The sequence below is a fragment of the Rattus rattus genome, chromosome 4 (assembly GCF_011064425.1).
Source record: "Rattus rattus isolate New Zealand chromosome 4, Rrattus_CSIRO_v1, whole genome shotgun sequence".
NCBI lineage: Eukaryota > Metazoa > Chordata > Mammalia > Rodentia > Muridae > Rattus > Rattus rattus.
This window is the reverse complement of record NC_046157.1, coordinates 4,953,873-4,976,790: the sequence shown is the minus strand read 5'-3', so window position 1 is coordinate 4,976,790 and position 22,918 is coordinate 4,953,873. Positions and strand designations below refer to the sequence as shown.

The following is a 22,918-nucleotide window of genomic DNA, read 5'->3' as shown; positions in this document are numbered from 1 at the left end:
GAAAAATCCTTTGACAAAAGTCCAGCAGCCTTTCGTGATTAAATTGTTGAAGAGATTAGGGATACAAGGGACATACATAAACACAAGGCAGTAAGTCAACATCAAATTAAAGGGAGAAAAACCTCAACGCAATCCCACTAAAATTAGGAACAAAACAAGGCTGTCCACCCTCTCCATATCTATTCAATATAGTGTCGAGGTTCTAGCTAGAGCAATATAACTAAGGGAGATCAGGGGATACAAACTGGAAAAGAAGCCAAAGTATGGTGTCTTTATTCCCAGATGATATGGCAACCCCAAAACATCTACCAGGGAAATGCCTACAAACACTTCAGCAATGCAGCTGGATACAAAAGTAACTCAAAAAAAAGGAGGGAGGGAGGGAGGGAGGGAGGGAGGGAGGGAGGGAAAAAGAAAGTGAACTTCCTATATACAAATGACAGACATAAAGAAATTGGGAAAGCACCACCTTCACAATAGCCACAGATAATATAACATATCTCGGGGTAACTCTCACCAAGCTAGGTAAAGATCTGTGTGACAAGAAAGAAATCGAAGAAGACCTCAGAAGATGGAAAGAACTCCCATGCTCATGGATTGGTAGGATCAATGCAGTAAAAATGGCCATCTTATCAAAAACAATCTGCAGATTCAATGCAATCCCCATCAAAATTCTAGCACTATTCTTTACAGATATTGAAAGGTCAATATTATACTTCCTTAAAAAGAAAAACAAAAAACCCAGTCTGGCTAATATAATCCTGAACAATAATAGAACGTCAGGAGGTATAACCATCCTGATTTCAAGCTGTACTACAAAGCAATAGTAATAAAAACTGCAGGATATTGGCATAAAAAACAGACAGGTTCATGGAATACCCAGACATATCTAGACACCTATAGACACCTGATTTTAGAAACGCACAGTGGAAAAAGGAAAACATCTCCAACAAGTGGTGGTGCTCTAATTGAATGTCTGCTCGGAGAATGTTAATCAATTCTTATCTATCACTCTGCTCAAAATTCAAGTCCAAGTGCACCAAAGACCTCAACATAATTCCAGAACCTGATAGAGGAGAAATTAGGATAAAGCCTTGAACACATTAGCACAGGACACAACTTCCTGAACAGAACACCAACAAACAGCTCAGGCACTGAGATCAATAATCAATAACCTCACCAAACTAAAACCCTCTGGAAGGCAGAGGAGACCATCGATAGGACAAAAGATTTTTTCACCAACCCCACATCTGACAGAGAGATAATATCCAAGATATATAAAGAACTCAAGAAACTAGGTATCGGCAAACCAAATAACCCAATTTAAAACTGGGGTATGGAGCTAAACAGAATTCTCAACAGAGCGATCTCTAATGGTGAGCATGTTCAACGTCCTTAGTTGTCAGAGAAATGCAAGTCAAACTGACTGTGACATTCCATCTCACACCCTCAGAATGGCTAAGATCACAAACTCAAGTGACAGCACAGGCTGGCGAGGATGTGGGGCACAGGAACAGTCCTCCACTGCAATGGAGTGCAGACTCACACGACTGCTTCGCACATCAATTTGGTGGTTTCTGAGACGCTTGGGAACAGTCTGCACCAAGACCCTGCTCTGCCCCTCCCGAGCACACACCCAAGGCCGAGGGAGTGCTAGTGGGAAAGAGCAGCAGCAGTCAAGGCTTCCAAGGAGGCGGCGACACAACACGGCGACACAACACGGGAAACTGATCGCAGCAGGGGAGGAGGCAGGCCATACGGGCTGTGACAGGACTGGGACTCTGTGTTTGGTTTTGGAGACAGGGTTTCTTGTTGTAGCTCTGGCTGTCCTAGAACTAGCTCTGTGGACCAAGCTGGCCTCAAACTCACAGAGTTCCTCTGCCTCTCAAATGCTACAATTAATGGCATTCCCCACCACGACCCTGCTGGACTGAGGTGTTTTTAAGGAAGAAGGAAAGATTAAAAACACTCCTTCCTAGACCAACACCACACACACACACACACACACACACACACACACACACACACACACACACACACACACACACACACAAACATATTTGTCACTTTAAGGAGTTCAGCAGGGCCATGGATAGAACGCTCTGTGTCACACAGCAATATGGGAAATTTCACTGACACCAGCAATATTTAGGGGCTGCTAACATCCTATGTAACACACCTAAATACCATAAATTTCATGTCAGTACACACACCCATCCCAGCTGTACTGGGTAAGTCTGTTTACAGGAGAAATACGGATTACATCTGAACGTTTCTGAGACGTTAAAGTGCTGTGTTTAATTATCAGGAACACTTTCTATGTACCAGTCCTCCCAAGGTCGCCAACACAGCACAGTGACGCTATGAGAGGCGACAGGGAAACCACAGCAAAAGCTGTCTAATGGCAGAGTGGGCACGGAGTAACTAGTCAACAGTGCAAACATTCCTGAGGCACGTTACAAAGTTATCCGCTTCTCTTAAATTCAGCAAATCCAAGGTGTGCTCACCTAACTTCCACAAGGTCGTTTGGTTTGTAGCTCGGATGAAGGAAGAACCAAACTTTCTTGACAAAGTGGTTAATGCTGGGCTCCCTGCGCGACCCTCGGACATATACCATCCACTTATGGGTTGACTGGTCATTTTCTTCCCGCTTGTCTGGAGGTATGTACCTGGAAAGAGAGAGAGGGGTGAGTTTCTTCCTTCAAAAACCTAATCGTTTGTGCTGCTGAGATGGCTCAGTGGGGAAAGGTGCTTGCCACAAAATTCTGATGATCTGAATTTGATCCCAGGATCCCACTTAAAAGGAAGTCCTGATCTCCGCACATGTGCCATGATGTACAGGTCCATACACTCAAACACGATGAACATACACACAATAAAAATAATAAACTAAAAACCTCAAAACTAGTAACTGAGGCTGGAGTAAACTCTCAGCCATTTAGAGTGCTGGCTGCTCTTCCAGAGGCTCTGTGATTCCCAGTACCCACAGAACGGCTTATCTGGAGGTATGTACAGCTGTCTGTAACTCCAGACCTAGTGCACCTGATGCCCTCTTCTGACCTGTGTGAGCACACACAGGGTATTCATACATACATGAAGATAAAACGCATATACACATTAAAAATCTCAACAACAACGAGGCCCTGCTTAAGGCAGGATTAAAATCCCAGCAGTAATTAACAGCAGGCACACTTGACCAGTCTCTAATCCTTACTTTTCTAAAACCTCCATGCTTACTTAATCCCCTTCAAGTTTGTTTTCTAATTATCAGCTAAAAGAGAACAATCAAACTTGGTTTCTTATCAGCTACGTATCTGAGATAGAAATAACCTGGTATGACCATGGCCCCTGGAAGCCGCTTTATCCATGGTGGGCTTTGCAAGTGAATGGGACGCCCTTCTGAGATCCTGTGGAAAGCAGGGCCATGGCCTCTGAGGTGCTCACTGATCAGCCTTAGTCTTAGGTACAAGATGTGCCACGCCTGCCCACACAGGCGCTGTCAGTCTTCATCTGCAAGTCAGTTTTAATTTAGGGAGAGGTGGCATTTCCAATACTGAGCCTCCGTGACTGTTTGTCTGACATATCGCTCTGTTCTTTCTAATGAAGTACAAAAAGTCTTCTCGAAGGCTACCCTGCCTTTTGTTTGTTTTACTGAGAATGTTTTGATTGTGGCTTTCAAATAAGAACTGACTTTTGGGGGGTTGGGGATTTAGCTCAGTGGTAGAGCGCTTGCCTAGGAGCGCAAGGCCCTGGGTTCATCCCAGCTCCGTAAAAAGAACCAAAAAAAAAAAAAAAAAAAAAAAGAACTGACTTTTGGGTAATGATACCATATTCATAACCTTACTAAACTTTCATTAATCCTAAAAATAATTAAGAAGTTGGATTTAAGGGTAGAAAATGGTTTGGCAGGTAAAGCACTTGCCATGTAAGCTTCATGACCAGAGTTCAATCCCAGGAGGCCATGTAAAGGTAGAAGGATGATTCTATATGGTGTCCTCTGATGAACACACATGCATTGTGCACATAAATACACACAAACACAGCACACACACACACGTATACACACACAAACACAGTTCTAAAAAAATGTTTCCCCAAACTTATACACTTGACAAAAAATATTTGTGCAATAGATCATCTATCAGCAATGTTTGCCGAGAACATTTTTACTTTGTTTTTTTTTTTTTTTTCCTTTTTTTTTTTTTCGGAGCTGGGAACCGAACCCAGGGCCTTGCGCTCGCTAGGCAAGCGCTCTACCACTGAGCTAAATCCCCAACCCCAACATTTTTACTTTGAATCAAAGACTGGCAGACGCATTAAGGTAAGGTCTCAGTTCTCATGGCTGGCTTTGTTCTGGCCAGTGGATGTGCCTACAGAGGAATGGAGAGGACAGCCGAGCCATCTCTATTCACATTCTCACCCAGACAGACAGATGAGAGCAAGTGCACCCATGCCTGTTCCTTATCAGCCTCTGGACAAATCTCAAAGATCACGATCGGTCCCTGGGCACACTCTCAGATTTCCTTAGCCTGCATAAGGAGGTTTATGTTTATGGCTTGGGCTGGAAAAAACGGGCTAAACAATCAACGGAATAAAAATGCACCTTCAAATGCTCATCTCTGGAACACTGTAGCTCCAGCAATAGGACCTGGCACAGAAAACTGAAACATCCAGTTCATTTCCACAAATGGGTCAAGGAAGGCGCAGAAATCTGGAACACTACAATGATGGATAAGCAGTGACAGTGACAGAGTTAGAGCCTGATGGTGATCTGAATTGGCTACACTGACACGTTGCTGTCCTACTGTTTGTTCACGAGGAGGACCTTGTGAGATGTGGTGACACTGTTCTGTAAAAATGTCCTCGCTGCTGCTAGAGGACACGATGAAGCACAGCTGGTGACACTGAGGAGGACTGCCAGGTGGAGACTCCTTTAAGCTCAGACCCCGCGGTCTCTGAACACTCCACCCAGTATGAATCCAGGAGACATACATAAAGTTGACAGATGCACTGCCAGGAATCCTGGAGAACTTTCTGCTTGCATTTATCCTCAGATTTATTCACTCATTCACTTTTCACTCACACGTGACACGAGGGAGTGCGTGTGGTCAGAGGATCATCTCTGTACAGTAGTTCTCTTTGCCGATGCCTATGTGTGGAGCCCAGGTCACCAGACCCAAGTGGCGAGTGCTCCTACCCACTGAACCACCTGTCAGCCCCCAAGTGTACCCCTCTTCCTTTTTCAAAAGCTGAGCATGGTGGCTCATGCTTTTAATTACAGCACAGGGGAGGCTGAAGTGGGTGATCTCTGCAAGTTAAACACAGTAAAATTCTGTGTCACCATCAATAAAACAAGAGCTGACTTAAAAGTATTTAGTGTCAAAATATCCATCACAAAACCGAAAACAAGATGTTTTCTACTGATGGTAAACACCAGTGACTTTTATGATTTATGACGGAAATCTCTTTGGCTTATCTTCTGGACTCACTAAAAAATCTCAAGATTAATTTTTTTGTTCATTTGATTGTTTTCTGTTTGTTGAGTTCTGAGATGGGGTCTCACTATGTAGCCCAAGGAGGAGGAAGAGGAGGAAGAGGAGGAAGAAGAGGAAGAAGATGAAAAGGAATGAGAAAAGAAGATGAAGGAGGAAGAGGAATCAACCACAAACGCTATAGCACTGACATCATTAAACTGTATGTATGGGTATTTTGCCTGCGTGCACGTCTTGTGCATCGTGTGTGCAGTACCTGCAGAGGACAGAAGGGGTCGCTGTTTCCCCTGGACTAGTTAACTAACAGTTGTAAGCAGCCATATGGGGGCTGGACATTGAACCTGGGTCCTCCAGAAGAACATCCAGTGTTCTTAATCACTGAACCACTTGTCAGCCCTCTAAATCATTCCATTTCACAAAAGAAATAAAGGAGTTTTCAGAAAAAAAAAAAAGACATTGGTTTCTACTTTGATAGGGATCACAGCAAATATGAAAGTGGAGGAAAACATGTCTTTGAAAGCCAGAGTAAAAAGCAATGATAAGAAGACCTTACTACCTCACTGGCTCTCAAATAACTGAATACCAGGGCACATCGGTGCATGCCTTTCCCCCCAGCACTCTGAAGCGAGATATAAGCACTTCTCTAGAGTTCTAGACCAGTGAGACCCTGCTCAAAAACAAAACAAAGCAAACAAAATATAATAATAATAATAACTAATAATAATAATAACAACAACAATAAATCAAATACCTAAATTTCACATGAAGAGTGTAAGCAGCAACTGGGAATGGTGGCGTGTGTCTGAACATGAGCTATGTAGACAGATGAGGCAGGAAGACTGTGAGCTTGAGGCCAGCTTGGCAAAAGACTGGCTCAAAAATAAATCAGCAGGGGCTGAGAGATGGCTCATGTGTTAAGCCCATGGGCTGCCTTTCTGGAGAACCCAGGTTTGTTCCCAGAGCCCACATGGAGGCTCCAACTCTGTGACTCCAGTCTTGGGGATCTGATGCCTTCTTCCGGCCTCAGCAGGCATGCAGTGAACACATAAACACAGGCACTCACACGCATAAAATAAACATAAGTAACTCGAAGAGTGCATTCAAGAGTAAACACTCCATTCATCACCAGGCACCGTCACAGACAGAGTCCAGGGCAGCTATCAGTGAATCGGGGAGACCAGATAAGATCGTCGTAGTTCTACTAAGGCGCAAGGTTACTCTGCGAATACTTCTAGACCTTCGTCTACTTTACAAACGAGCAAGGGAGACAGAACTCCAGAGCCTTTCTCCTACAGCACGACCACAGTAAAGCAGCAGTGGTGGCCCAGTGCTCGTGTGGAAGTGAGCAGCTGATGGGAAGCATCTCTCGGGTACTCACTTGGACACGTTGCCGACTACTATCGTCTTCTTTACAAACAGTCGGGAAGTCTCATCTCCTGCGAGGTCGGCGCTCCGTAGTTCTCGTTTGTGGGAGCCACTAATACTAGACGTGTCCTGAAAGAAACGACCAACGGTTGTGCTCACTTAAACAATATTCGATAGGGTGCTGCCATAATGGAAGCATAAAGAACTCAGAATGTGTTCTCTCTCAGAGAGCAGGGTCTTCTACAGCCCAGCAGGCCTGGGACTTGCTCTGCACTCTTGTCTGCTCTCCAAGTGCTCAGACTGTGGGCATGGGCCACCACGCCTGGCAGCATGCTTGCTTTTTGTTGTTGTTGTTCATTTATATTTTATTTTATGTCTGTTTTGCTTGCACGTATGCCTGGTGCCCACTGAGGCCACAAGAGAGTGTCAATCCCTAGGAACTAAAGTTACGATGACTGTGAGCTGTCATATGGATGCTGGGAAACAAACCCAGGTCCTCTGGAAGAACAACTTGTACTCTTTACCACTGGGCTATTCCTCCAGCGTATTTTCCTTTTGTAAAGAAAGAGCTGGGCATGGTGGCCAGCACTTGAGTTCTGAGGACTTCCTAATCTACAAAGAGTGTTTCCAGGACTGTCTCAAAAAAAACACCACCACTACCAACAACAGATTAGTGGGTCTAGGGATGTAACAGCTGATAGAGTACTTCTCTGGCCTGTACCAAGCCTTGGGTTCAGCCTCCAGTACCAAATATTCCAGGTATGAGGCACAGGCCTGTAATCCCAGCTTAAAAGGTAAGAGAAAGAATGCTGACCAAACACAAGTAAATCTAAATTCTCAGAGTCCTGATTATGAGGTGTCAAAGTATGCGTTAATTTGCCTTCCTGTTTTATTCTTTTCATCGAAAGACAAATGAATTTGTAATTAAAAAAAAAAAAACAATTTGGTTGGGGATTTAGCTCAGTGGTAGAGCGCTTGCCTAGGAAGCGCAAGGCCCTAGGTTCGGTCCCCAGCTCCGAAAAAAAGAACCAAAAAAAACCAAAAAACAAAAAACAAAAAACAATTTGTTTTTATAAAAATGAAATCAAACATTGATGTCTAAATGTATGGAAAGCAACTTGGAAGTTCCCTTTTATAACCCGAAGCTGTGGCTATGCCATCACTGGTCTAACTTGATTATGACTCTATAGATAAATAAAACACCAAATAAACCAGGCACAGTGTAGCTTCAATGTAGGCACTCACACTATCATAGCTGGGCGCAGTGTGATTCTAGCCCTCGGGAGGCAGAGGTAGGGCGATCACTACAGTTCCAGACCAGCCTGGTCAACATAATCAGTGCCTGGCTGGCCAGGGCCTCATAGCAAAACCGTGTCAAGAAAAGAATTGTGTATTTTGGTTTTTGTATGACAAATCACAGGAGTCACTACTTAGACCTTCAGCCATAATCATCGAACTCTAATCCTTAAGAGTTCTTTCCCAACTTCACAAATGACATCCAAGAGCTATGGTGCACCCGAGTGCTTTGCTCTAAAGTAAGAATGCCAAAGTGCATACACACACACACACACACACACACACACACACCAAGAGATACCTCAAGTTATAGGCTAGCCTGGTCAGCCCCAGACTGAGACCCTATCTCGAAGAACCAAAGGCCCTTTTCTCTGCTGTAAAAATCAAAGTACTTCTGTCCCGCCCACATGTAATAAACAGCAGGTTCGTTCCCCCTGGAGCCTGTACCCTTCCCGTGTTCCGGCTCAGTCTCTGCTCCCCGATGCTTGAGAGCCTTTCCTCCACATCCACGTTGCTGTTATTGTCTCTGTCAGATAGGAAGTCATTGTGCTGAGATAAAGAGTCACTTTCAGAGTGATTGGCAGATGGTGTTTCTGATCTCTGATTGGTAGGAGACGATGACCTAGAAGGTGATTCCAAAAATTTCTTGATAGCAGGGTGGTTAAAAGCCATCGGATCAAATGTCTTTAATCCCTAGAAAAAGGAAAGAAGCAAACTTAATTAAACTGACAAACACTGGTAAAAACCTAACTCCTGAAAACTTCTACTTACGTTAAGATCATGTTAACAACCTTTCAAAACTCTCTCCATATCCTGATGGAGAGACGGCTCAGCTAGTAAAGGCTAGGCTCAAACCAAAAATAAATGAAAGAAAAAGGAAAAGAACAAAATCTCTCTGCACCCATAAATTCTTATACTTAGCCTGTGTCAACGAAACAGAAACTAGAGTGACAAGTAATTGTGCAAAAGTTCTAACACTCAAAGTCAAAAATGAGACAGGCACAGTAGGGGCACACACACGTGAATCCATCACTCAGGAAACTGGGGAAACTGAGGCAGGAGAATCTGAAGTTCTGGACCACCCTGGACTACATTCAAAAAGTAAAATAAGGCTTTCTGTAGTACCACACATATGCAGCTTGGGAACATGCCGGTAATCCTGGCATCCAGAAGGTAGAGGCAAGAAGGCCAGGAGCCCAGGGTAAGTCCACCACACCCAGCAAGATTTGATGTTAAAAGGACATAGAACAGGCACTGTGGCCCACACACACCTACAATCCCAAGGTCTTTGGAATCTAAGTAAGTAAATTCATCTTCAGTCCTAGGTCAGCCTGGAATATATAGCCTCAAAACAAACAATGAAAGTACACAGTATAAAAAAACGAAACCCACACTGGAGTTAAAAAACAGAAGCAGAAGCTTTAAAATCAGCAACATAGATCATTCCTTCAGGCTAGTTCAGGGGTCTAAGTTCAGTTGGGTGCTCTAGCATTCATGTCACGTGCACACAACTTCAACTCTAGCTCCAAGGGAATGAATCAGGACACCTCTGGCCCCCACTGGTATCTGCTCTCATGTGGACACACACAGATACAAACACACATGATTTAAAAAATAAAACAACAAACACACACGAACAAAACAAAAACAAAAAACCACCAGTATCACTGGCTGGGCACGGCGCTACTGTATGGAATCTCAGTACTTGGGAGGCAGAGGCAGGAGGATTGCAGCTGCTAGGACACTGCAAGATTTCATCCCAACTCAGACTCGTGCACACATGACAACACACACACACACACACACACACACACACACACACACACACAGAGGGAGAGAGAGAGAGGGAGGAGGAGGAGGGGGAGGGAGTTAGACAGCTATTAATCAAAACAAAAGCCGTGGTGTGCGTGAAGAGACTAATGTTTTAAAATAAGATAAAGAGCTGATTAATTCGGTAGCAGTGCTTCTCAGTACTGTGTGTTCTCTAAACTAAAATAAGTACATGGCTTTATAACACAAAGCCTGGCCAAAGATTTCTTGAATTTTTTTTAATCTTTAAGGGTTTATTTTATCTGTCTGAGTGGTTTGTGTGCATGCACACATGTGCAACATGTGGATACCTGACAGCTGCAGGAGACAGAGAAGAGTGATAGATCCCTGGAACGTAAAGTTACTGAGAGTTGCAAGCCACCATGTGGACACTGGGAACTGAACCCAACTAATGCCAACTACTGAGCCATCTCCAGCCCTTGGTAAGTCTTCATCAGAACACCAGGGGCTGAAACTGGTACATTTCTAGACGACCAGACGGCCCAGATCCCAGTAAATCAGCAAACCACTAACCAGTTTTTCAAGGTCAGCATCTGCTTACAGCCTCATGCAGCTCATGATGTGCACTGTGCTGAGCCAATCCTGAGCTATTCAATCAGTGATGCCAGAACTGTGGAAAACACAGCTTCCACAATTCATGTCCAGCCAGAATATTCACAACTTGCCTAGCTAGGGGCTGTCAGCGTTACGGAATTGTACATTATATGCCTATTACATGTGCGAGCCGGGGGCCGATTACAGGCACGAGCACACAGAGAACAGGAGGGGGGAAACAGGGTCTTTGTAGACGCAATAGATTTAAAACAAAGTCCTACTGCAAGACGGAGGTCAACCCTCACCCAGGACTAATTCCTTAAGGGAACCTTAGATGCAGAGAAATCCTGGAAGGACACCCACGGGATAGTGCTTTATCTGGTTTTCTGTTTGTTTTATCTTACTGATCATTTGCTTGTATTTTATAGTCTCTGATTTTGTGTTTTTACAGGTACTGTGCGTGTGTGTCCTTCACTGGCACTCTGGGGGTTAATGCACGGCTGCCAGGAGAAAGAGAAAATGGAGTAAAAAAGTTTTATAGTGAGCGCCAAAATGTTATGATGTCTAAGACCTTAATTTAAATGCTTTAGAGGAAAGAAAACAATAGAATTTTAAAGTGATGAATCTACATGGTATGCAAACATGTTTGTCTTTCTCTTATACAGAAAACTATCATTAAGAAGTAGCCTTTGAAAGAGCAAGGCACGCTGGGTAAGGCAAAGCAAAAGAGGAAGAGTTGCAGTGAGGTTTCCCTGCCAGTATTACACTAGCAATCAGTACAGAAAGGACAGGACCACGTTAAACAAATTGCCTGGTGATCTATGTTTCTCAGAAAGGTGCTTGGACTTATTAAATGCTAAAGGCCAATATCAGAAAGGTCTCAATGGTAGGGAATCCACACGGCCCTGACTCCCACCAAGACAAGGAAAATGGTGGCTGAGAATAGCCTGGACTATGAGGAACGCTTACCTCAGAAACCTTCAGGAGACCAGCTGATGCATAATAGTTTGCTACAATGCAGGCTCGGAGCTTATCCATCATCCTTCTGGCTTCAATCAGCCGCTAAAAACAAGTAAGAGTTTAAATGTTGTTTAAATTGGCAAATAACGACTTAAAATCCACAGAACAAACACAAACAACAAAAGCAAGAACTCAGCTTCTTGAATTGCTCCAATAAATAAAAACTCCTCATCTAATTAAACTGGCAGAGATTCAGGCTGGAGATGTACTTCATGTATACAAGCAAAGCCCTGGAGTTTATACTTCTACCCCAGAGCAGACTGGGGACGGGGGCAGTGTGTGTGCTTCCCTGATCAGTAAAGTCTTAAAAATCCCAAATACCCCAGGCCTAGTGGCATAAGCCTTTGACCCCAGCACTTGGAGAGGCAGAGGCAGGTGGATCTCTTAAGTTTGAGACCAACTATGTCTACAGACTGAGTTCTAGGACTCACACAACAGCCAAGACTACACAGTCTCAAAAAAACAAAAGCAGGGGCTGGAGAGATGGCTGCTCTTCCAGGGTCCCGATTTCAATTCCTAGTAATCACATGGTGGCTCACAACCATCTATAAAGTGATCTGGTGACCTCTTCTGGTCTACATACCGACAGAAGGACATGATACATAACAAATAAATCTTTTTAAAAAACCTACTAATAAAACAAAGAAACAAAAAAAATGTAAGTGTGTGAGCATATTTATTAGTTAAGAAATAACTATAATATACCGAGAACAATACCAAAAAGGACGGAAGCTCAAGTAGAACTTTTTATCTTTTCTCTAACTTTTATTTATTTTGGGTTTTTGAGACAAAGACTCATGTGTCCCAGGCTGGCTTCAAATACAGTAAGTAGTGAGGATGACCTTAAATGTCTGGTTCTCCTGTCCCTACCTCCAAGTACTGAGATTACAGCTGTGTACCCATCCCTTAGCAGGATAGTTTTTTGTTTTTGTTTTGAGAGAGAGTCTCATTCTGTAGCTTCACCTGCCTGAAACTCATTATAAAGACCAAGATGTCTTAGAACTCACAGAGGTCCACCCGGAATGCCGAGATTAAAGATGTGTGCCACCATGCCCAACACTGGAAAATTTTGTTTCTGTTTTTTTCCTTTCTTTCATTTTTGGCCAGAGGAGGAGATGGGGTTGCTCACTGGGTCCAGTGCATGGTAGGCAAGCATTCTCTCACTCAGCTATACCTTTACCCTGAGTCAGGTCTTAAGGTTTTATTTCTGTTTTGGGGTTTTGTTTTTTGGAAATTTTTTAAAAATAAATCTCATCGGGGTTGGGGATTTAGCTCAGTGGTAGAGCGCTTGCCCTAGAGCGCAAGGCCCTGGGTTCGGTCCCAAAATCTGAAAAAAAGAACCAAAAAAAAAAAAAAAAAATCTCATCAAATACTATACTTTCCCCTCCACAAACTTAGTGTTTTCAATTTATCGTTACTATACCTGGTCAATGACATCAATCTCATGTTCCTTATTCTTCATTTCAAGGGCAAACTGCTCCTTAATAATCGTCTCAATTTTCTGCACAGCCGCATCTCGAGCTATAGAAAGAGCACAAAGCATATCAAATTAATCAGTGCCTACTGATTTAAATCATCAGCCAAAGACACCACTGCCTCCCCCCACAAAACCAGAAACTGCTCTGGGTTCACGACACAATAGCCTAAACAAGTACACAGAAATATAAAACTATATAATCTATCCTTAAATGGCCCAGAAAGAAAAGTACGCTTTTTCATCTGCCTGAACCTGTCAGATGGGGAAGGAAAAAGGAGGTTAATAAAATACCGTGTGATAGACAGACAGGTCATAAATATAGCTAATAAAAATATCTTTTGTTGTTCCTGTGTGTGCGCGTGTGTGCGTGTACATGTGTACGTGTGTGTGTGTGTGTGTGTGTGTGTGTGTGTGTGTGTGTGTGTGTGTTTGCACATGAATATGCAGGTAACTGTGGAGGCCAGAAGAGGGTGTTGATAGCCTGGGGCTGCAGTAAGTACTAAGGACAGAAGAGCAAGGTTCTTAACTGCTGGCCCTGAGCCATCTATCCAGCCTCAAACATACATATCGTTTTATGTTAGTTAAAAAAAGATAAATCACGAGTTAAAATGTCACTGTGATCCATGCCTTACTTTTCAGCAGGTTACACAATGGTGAAATACCCATGAATCCCCACTGGCAGCCACATGTAGGGTTAGCAGTGCTGGATCAGTGTTTTCTACATTTCCATTATTCAGGGATGACCGGCAAGATCACACCTGGCATGTCCCTAAACCTCCATGTGCTAAAAGCTTGGTTCCAGCTGACAACGCTATTGAGCGGTCTTAGTAAGTCAAGGTGTGTGACCCAGTAGCTAGCGGCCCATGCCTTTGGAAGATATATATAAGATATATACCATCCGCCCCCCCCACCCCCCCACACCTCTTTTTCAATACGAGGTTGTTCTGCGCAGCTCTAGCTGTCCCGGAACTTGCTCTTGTAGATCAGGTTGGCCTCAAACCCAGAGACCCACTGCCTCTGGGATTAAAGGTGATCAAACCACCTGAAGGACACATCTTATCCTAAGCCACCATGGCTCACTCTTTCTCCTTCAGCTTCCGCCCCACTATTACGAGAAGGATTTCCTGATATCCTCCCTCACCTCAGGCCTAGGAGCAATGGGATCAGCCAACCTCTGAAAGCCTGAGTCAAGAGAAAGCTCTCCTCCTTTGACATTTGCTGGCAAACGCCCAAGTGAAACATTTAGTGAGCACGATACTTTAAAATAATGTTACCCTACTTAAGCAACAGTGTCTATGGAATAACCTGATCACTCTTATTTTTACATACATGAGGAAATATGAAGCTTTATTAAAAACCTTTATCATGCTCAGTCACCTCCTCAGTTAGTCTCTATTATAGAGACATCAAAAAACCTTGATTTTCTATTATTATTTTTAAATATAATTTTTAATTATACCTTTATGTGTGCGAGTGCAGATGCCCATGGAGGCATCTACATCCCTGGACCTGGAGTTCCAGGTTGTTGTGACCCCACCTGACATGGACGATGGGAACCAAACTCGGACCCTTTGCAAGAGCACTGAGCTCGAGTGAGGGCTCAGCTGTCAGGAGCATTGGCTACTCTTGCAGAGGAAGAGTAACGCTCCTAACGCTCACACTGGGACTAACAATCTCTTGCAACTCCAGTTTCGGAGGCTCCAAGACCCTCTTTTGGTCTATGCAGGAAATGCATATGCATGGTGCATAAACAGATATATGCAGGCAAAACACTTATATACATAAAATTACCAAAAAAATAAAGGAGGCTAGGCGGTAGCAGCATACGCCTTTAATCCCAGCTCTCAGGAGTTCAAGGCCAGCATGGTCTACAGAGCAAGTTCTAGGACAGCCAAGGCTACACGGAGACCTTTAATCCCACACCCAGGAGGTAGAGGCAGGTGGGACTTCAGGGAGTTCACGCCAGTCTGGTCAACCAGAGCTACATAAACAGAGGCCTTCTCTCAAAAGGACCAAAAAGGAGAAAAAAAAAAAATCTTTAAGAAATAAAAAGACAGGAACGCAGTCTTGACCACTGAGCCATCTCTCCGGTTGCCGACGTTGTGATTTTAAGTTATACGCAACAAGGGCTGAGACTTACAGCTTGCCTTACTTCCAGACTACTTAATCAGGTTCCTGCCGGATACCCTCCCTTGACGTGACACGCAGTGACCTAACTGCACAGAACACGAGGCTAACCCTTCCAATGTCCTTCGGCTTGCAGATGATGACAGACATTCATGCAGACCCTGTGGATCCTGTGCACAGGCACAAGTCAGCAAAGTGAAGTCTCAGAGCGACTGGACGGCTACCTGAGCTCTCAATCGCTTTGTGCCGTTTACTTGGCAGGGCCACAGACACATCCTCGTAATCAGGGTCAGTTTCTTTGATTGTGCGCTTGATTCCAGACATGGTGCGACTCAACTGTTCACTGTGAAGCAATAAGAAACACATTGATAGTGCTGTGAAACACTGGCATGTATACATGTCTACACACGAAGGTAACAAACACCACAAAAGACTGCGTAAGTCTGCATATAGGCTGCATATGACTGGTCTGAAAAGTCTGAATCCAGAAATCTTTTGGCCTTAGATTTTCTGGTGAGGGATGCTCAACTCTCAATGTTTGTGTGCACTCAGCCAACAGCAGCATTAAGTCTAACATTAAAAGTTTCCAAAAATACTATCAGCATGACTATTTGTTTAAAACTCTGATTTCCCTTCCAGGAGAAAAAAATCTTTAACAATGTTGCACACTGCTCCGCTGCTCACATTTCTTCCTTTTTCTTTCTTTTTCCTTTTGAGACAGAGTTAATCTATGTATCCCTGGCTGCTCTGACACTCAAGGAAGACCATACTGACCTTGCCCACTGGGATCTTTTAAATGCATGTATGACCATGCCTGGCCCTGCGCATACTTTTCAAAAGTAGTCTGGATATGAAAAGATATGAGAATAAACCGGACTTTGATGAGGCAATGTTAACCTTACAGTGCAGTGTAACTTACAAAGCTTTGACGCACATCTCAAAGCACGACTAGTACAGTTCAGTGCTCAACCCAATTCCATTACCTCTGCAGTGCTGGCTACAGAGGGCACTCAAAAAAACCACCCCTGATCCTGTAGTATTAACAAATGCAACTGTGTAATTAATGGCTAAACTGATGACCAACTTCGCAGTACGGTAAATAAGCCAGGCTTACATATAACTGTTTAAATAAAACAATCCCATAAACCCTCTAATTTCACAGTGTCTCACACATTAGCCACTAACCATATTTGGCTAAACTTAAAACTAAATTAATTAGAATTAAGTAGAGTAGGGCTATAGATGGGTTGGCAGCTAAGAGCACTGGCTGCTCTTCCAGGGGACCTGAGCTGGATTCCCAGCACCCACGTGGTGACACGAAACCATTTGTAACTTCAGTTCCAGGGGCTCTGACCCCCTCTTCTGACCGTCACAGGCACCAGGCATGCATGTGGTTCACAGACACATGCAGGCAGACCACCAAGACACACACGACAAAATTAAATACACTGACTAATAAATCAAGTATAAATTCAATTCATTCTCTCTCTCTCTCTCTCTCTCTCTCTCTCTCTCTCTCCCTCCCTCTCTCTCTCTCTCTCTCTCTCCTCTCCCTCTCTCGCCACAGTGAACTCTTGACAGTGAATTTCCCGTGCTCAGTAGTCAGCAACAAGCAGTTAGTCACTGCCTGAGAATAAGAGGCCACCATGAACCAACGCATCCTCTCAAAAGTGTAAGATGAGCAGGAGGCAAGGCTCGCTGGTCAACAACTGCCAGCACCTGCACCCACGTGGTAGCGAACGAGTCTGTAACTCCAGTTTCCAGGAGTTATGTCCTCTTCTGGCCTCTCCAGGCACTGCACAAAAATCCACGCAAGCAAAACACCACACACATAAAACAAAGATAAACCTTAAAGAAAGTCCAAGTGTCTCCCCTCCATTACCATATGGGTGAGACCCTGTCTTGTTCTCTCTCAGACACTGGGCCTGAACTCCTCTCTTGGAGCCCCATCCCCCACCCCCTTACCCTTCTGTCTGTCTATGGTGCCTTTCAAATAAACTCCTTATTCCCCACTAATCTCTCTCAGTGCCCCCTGTAACTGTCCACCCAATCCAAGACCTTACAAAAATAAACCATTAACTCAAAACTACTTATCTTGTATGAAAACGTCTTAAAATACAAGGCAGTAAAATTTACCCAGTTCATTCCCCCCACCTCAGAAATATTTTTAAATGTGTTCATTTAAAGGTGAGACAAAAACATCAATTTAAAGCACCTCAGCTCTTTGTTTAGTCCTTATACTAAAAGAGCAAAACAAACGTAGAATGCCTGCCACGGTGCCTCTAATTACAGCCCCTGGGAGTGGAGGGATTGAATGCCGGTTCCAACAGGTCCTGAAGAGATGGCTCAGCAGTAAGGGCACTGCCTGTTCTTCCAGAGGACCCGAGTCTGAGTCCCAGCACCCACGTGGTGATGTGCAGCTGAATGTAGCTCCCTCCTCTGGCCTCTACCGGCACCAGGCAGCCAAAGAGCACAGAGACTCATACACAGAAAATAACAGTAAGAATAAAATTAAACAGATAACCAAGAGATCACTCAACTGAACTAGTTTATGCCAGAGACAGTCACCTGATTTATACAGATATGTAAGTCTGGGATAATGACACTAAATTTGAAAATATTCCAAAAAGCATGCAGCACCTATGTAAAGCCATATAAAGATTTTTAATAACCATAAGTTACCTGCTGTAATTTACAACATGGGTGTTTTTGGAAAGTCTGGAATCTTTTATTTTTTTTTAAAGTCAGTAAAAAGTGGGGTGAGGTGGGGACACAGCTCAGTGCAGGGAAAGTGGGTGAGGTGGGGACATAGCTCAGTGTAGGGAAAGAGGGGTGAGGTGGGAACACAGATCAGTGTAGGGAAAGTGGGGTGAGGTGGGGACACAGTTCAGAGGTTTGGAAAGTGGGGTTAGGTGAGGACACAGCTCAGTGTAGGGAAAGTGGGTGAGGCGGGGACACAGCTCAGTGCAGGGTGCTTGTCCAGCGTGCATGAAGCTCTGGGTTCAATCTCAGCACTACACCCAAACAGAGCGGGAGGTGGCACAGTCACCTGCAATCACAGCCTTCAGGTGGAGGAAAGATTATCCTGGGTTACACAGTGAGTTCAAAGCCAGCCTGGACTCCATGAGAACTTGTCTCAAGACACACGGTCAGAAAGACTGTTTCTTCTTTAGTTTGTGATTAGTCAATTTTGAGAGTATCTTGGTGATGGAAAACAACAACAACGAAAGCATACATAAACAGAAAATCTATATGGTTAATTTACTTTCATTAGGCATAAATGCATGTGTATGTGCATGAGTACATGTGCCTGCAGAGACGAGAGCTGGACAGGTGAAGGCTGCCCAGTGGGTGCTGGAAACTGAACCCTAGTCCTCTGGAAGAACAGCCAGGCCTTTCCAACTGTTGGGCCATCTCTCCAGTCCTAATGCCTTACAAGTAAGACCAAACAGGACCTAAAACGTCTTCCACCCGCAGGGATCAGTACATCCCACAGACCTTCATATCTGTTCCTGGACCATACCATTTCCCCAGAGCGTGTCAACAGCCGTAAGGCTTCATCTGTGAAGGTAAGAAAGAGCAGGAGGAGAATCATCCTCGCCTCTATGGAACTCACGTGTGCAGTGTCCTGCCCTTCACAAATCCCAAGAATGATCCTGCCCAGAAAGATGTGCTGGGAGGGAAGGAACGTTCGTGGAAAACCAACTAGTGTTATTTTATTCTCACTCGAAGGATAACGCAAAGCTGAGGACGAGAAGAAGTAAACAGTCTGAGCAGGGACAAGTAAGAAGCCCGTCGGCACGTTAATTTACGCCAAGGTCATTTATTACCTTGAGAACTTGTAATGAAGCGTCCACTGTCATTTTAAAGGATATTTAAATTTTAGCTAACCCATACTAAGAAAGAGTTGACAATCATCCTGAGAGTTTTAGAATTCAGGTCTGTTTCTGCCTAGTAAAAACAGTAAACACTGAAGAAAATGACAGCGAAGGTTAGGCACTTTGCAGAGGCATCTTCCCCTAACGGGAACAGAACTGTGTAATTAAGCATCATAATTATATTATATTTTGGATTTATGGAAAGGAAACTCTGTTTTTTGCTTTGGTTTGCTTTTGAGCAAGGTCTCACTATATATATATAGTGAGAGCTGGAATTAAAGGCACAAGAACCTCAATTCTTGGATAGGAAACGAAATGTTTACTAATCCTAAACTTTAGATCAAATGGTGGTATAAATCTTTTAGCTTCAGTTTTGTCTGTGAGAATGGACTTACTGAGACAAAATCAAATACAAAAATAAATGAAATGCCCGCTAGGACTAAAATAAAATCCTCGGTCATCCATACCTCCAACTTAATTTCCTCCTGCCACACCTCCTGAGTCTAGCCTAGGCCTGCATGGCAGGCAGAGTGTTAACATGCATCTCTTGCCTCCAACTTACAATTTTTATCTCACCAAAACAGTATGGTCATAGGGAGCAAATGCTGCCAACTTGAACATAATAAATAAAAAATAATTCTTTTCATAAACAATACAAGGAAACCTATCGTGCCTATTCAAGTGACAAAAATGAGTGCGTTTTGACAGTGGCAATGGTCATTTGGTGGTCTATACTTTTAAGATATAAAAACTGTAAGGTCTAGTGGTGCATCCATGTAGTCCTAGATGCAAGAGTGAGGGAGGACTGCTGAAGTTCACTGACAACTCCACCTAGAGTGTGAGCTCTACACACAGCAAGACCCTGTATCAAAACCCAAGGCTAAGCAAACATATATGAATAAATAAATAATTTAAACTGTATTAACCACACCATACTGCCACTGGGTTTACCTACTTATTTGTCAAGGTAGGGGACTCGCTATGCAGCCTTGCCTGGCCTGCTTCCCAAGAGCTCAGATTAAAGCAGTGTGTCAGGACGTCATGCCTATCACTGTAAGCTGCAGGGTTTCTCTTTATAGCCCTGGGTGTTTTAGAATTCACTTTGTAGACAGTTCTCATTTCAGGAAAGATCTAGAACCCTAGGACCCTGCCATCTCACCAAAGATGCAACCACTTTTGAGGACAAGGAGTAAAACGTGATACATCAAGGCTCTCTGGAGGACCTGCCATAGACTACATTGAGTATCTTGTCAGCAATCCTATATCCCTTAGGCATGTGCATCTTGGAACTAATGAGGTCTTCGCTCTCCACCACTTGGTGGGGATAGGGCAGAACAGGGCACAATTGGGGCCACCCTAAGATCCAGGCAGTGGTTCACTGCCTACTCCTTGCATTCACATCGTTCAGGTCAAACTTCCTACCTAGAGAACACGACAACCTGTGCTCCTGTGGTAAGTGTCAGGACAAGAAAGCTATGATTCTTCAGAAATCTGCACAGAATGGGAAACTGATAAAACCTAATCGACACCAACTCAAGCAACAAGGTTGAGTCTCAGTCTTCACAGCAAGCGAGGGAGCAGAACACGGTAGAAACCGAAGGACTCGATCTCCTCGATCCCCCAACTGATAAACGCACAATCAGAAAACAGCAACTCTCCCTCCTCCTCTTCCTTCTCCTCCTCTTCTTCCTCCTCCTCCTCGTCTCCCTCCTCCTCTCCCTTCTCCTCTTCTTCCTCCTCTCCCTTCTCCTTCTTCTTCCTCCTCTTCCTTCCTCCTCTTCTTCCTTGCTTGGTTTTCTTGGTTTTGGTTTTGTTTTGAGACAGGGTTTCTCTGTGCATGTCTGGCTGTCCTAGAACTCACTCAGTAGACCAAGTTGACCAGGGAAATTTGAATATAGCTGATGGTGCTGGTGGTGATTGATTTGAGAAAGGATAAAGACACTTTCAAGTGACCATGTCCTTATATATTAGTAAAGAGTGTAAGTTACATGAACACTTAGCCATTTGTACACTTGAAAGCCCGTGTTTCTCTGTATGCAAATTACACCTGTTAAGGAAAAGCACTGTGAGTCAGGGTTGGTGTCCCAAGTCTTTAATCCTACCACCTGGAAGGCAGAGGCAGGCAGATCTGAGTTCCAGACCAGCCTGATCTACAAGGAAAATTCCAGGCCAGCCAAAGCTGTTAGAGAGAGAAACCCTGTCTCAGAAACAACAACAGCAATGGAGAGAGAGAAAGAGAGAGAGAGGGGGGGGGCAGACAGACAGACAGACAGACATTACAAAATTCCTTTCTAACCATGTCACACTATCTATCTGCCTCACGATAAGGGTTTCCTAAAACATGGAGAGGGTAAATTCACACGATGTGGAATGAGATGCAAACTTCTCCACCCAGAACCCTTTCTATCCTTGATCTCAGATACAGATATGATGCCTCTCTCTCTGTCCCACAAATATTCTTGAGTGTTCTTGACTTCTTGTTTCTGGTTCCTTCTGCCTGAGATGTTCATCCCCCTGGTTAGCTTCATCAGATCCACGCTCAGACACCTACCTTATCTACAAAGGTCTTCCTTATCTCATCCAATGTATCTCTCCCCACATCCTTCTTCCAAAGTGTCTGAAAACATTCGATAAACTGCTCAAAAACACCCAACTAAACTACTAGCCAGAGTAAAAAACTCCCAAGGAAACATCTATTAGCCATTCATAGTTCCCTTTACAACACAACCGCACCTTGCAACGCTGGAAATTGTGGAAGTACAAGCCTTTAATCCTAGTATTTCTGAGTCAGAGGCAGGCAGACTTCTATGAGATCAAGGCTAGCCTCTGGGATAGCAAGGGATATACAGTGGAGCCCTTTCCTTAAAAAAAAAAATTACCATCATGAGAAGTCCCCACGCCCCCTGCATTCCCCACCCCTACCCTGGCTCCCAAGAGCTGAGATTACAGGTGTGACCCTTGGCATACTTTCACTACACGTAACTAACAGTTCCCTTTCTGTTGGCTCTTCTGATCAGGATGCACAGGCCTAGACTAGTGAAAACCAATTCTATCTCTGTGTAAGCAAAGCACCCATGTCTGAACGCCAGTCCCCTTCCAGTGGATTCCTCCTATTTTACCTTGACCCTTTCGTTCTACAACACTCTTCATCCTTCAAGAATCAAAGGGAATTCCAACGCACTCACGTAGCAGACTTTCAACTTCAACCCTCTTGCTTTAACTTCCTAAATGGCTGCGGTTACAGGTGTGCGATGCCTGGCCTCAACCAAGCGGACACCGACATAACCCAGGACAGGAGAAGCAAGTGTTTAAGGTCAAGTGTGCTAGCAGAGTATGCGTCTAAGCCTAGAGCTGGGGGATAGGGCAGGCTGACTGCAAGGACCCTGAGTTCAAAGCCAGGCCTAGAAGCATAACTAGACCCTGTGTCTACCCTCCCTCTCCGACAGGCAGGCACAGCAGCTCTCAACTGTAACCTCAGCACCCAGGGATGGGGAGAGAGGAAGGATTGCCAAGTGTCTGCCAGGCAAGGTTACAGAGCATGAGCCTACTCCACCTCCAACCCTGAAAACATACAAGTACAATTTAAAAGCCCAACACAATTTCTTTTTCTCTTGTAATTCTGCAAATGGAACCCAAGGCCTTGCCCGGCATTCTATCACCAAGCCCACATCCAGCCAGCCGCACAGACCAGAGGCTATGAAGACAACCACTGCACATTTTTGTTCTCAGCAAGGGAAAGCTCGCTCCCCACACCCGCACCCTCCGATGAGCAGTAGTGTCCAGACAGACCAAAAACTGTACAGACTGACCAAAAACTGCAGTGGCCGATTTAAAGAAGAGACAACAAAGAGTCAAGTAAAAAAAAAAAAAAAATTAAAATTCCACAGCTGAGGCCTGGA

The 22,918-nt window shown here is 44.2% G+C and overlaps 1 protein-coding gene across 2 annotated transcripts in view; it reads right to left on the bottom strand.

The window, feature by feature from the left end:
* Yeats2 (YEATS domain containing 2) overlaps positions 1 to 22,918 on the bottom strand; it is an 82,456-nt gene that overhangs the window by 55,575 nt on the left and 3,963 nt on the right. The window contains exons 2-7 of one of the 2 annotated variants that reach the window (XM_032899945.1): positions 15,366 to 15,484; positions 12,961 to 13,058; positions 11,487 to 11,579; positions 8,601 to 8,846; positions 6,871 to 6,986; positions 2,508 to 2,669 (exon numbers count right to left, since the gene is read on the bottom strand). In XM_032899945.1, the coding sequence (XP_032755836.1) occupies positions 2,508 to 2,669; positions 6,871 to 6,986; positions 8,601 to 8,846; positions 11,487 to 11,579; positions 12,961 to 13,058; positions 15,366 to 15,465 (815 nt within the window). In that variant the 5' untranslated portion in view covers positions 15,466 to 15,484. The other variant, XM_032899944.1, reaches the window with a different exon arrangement.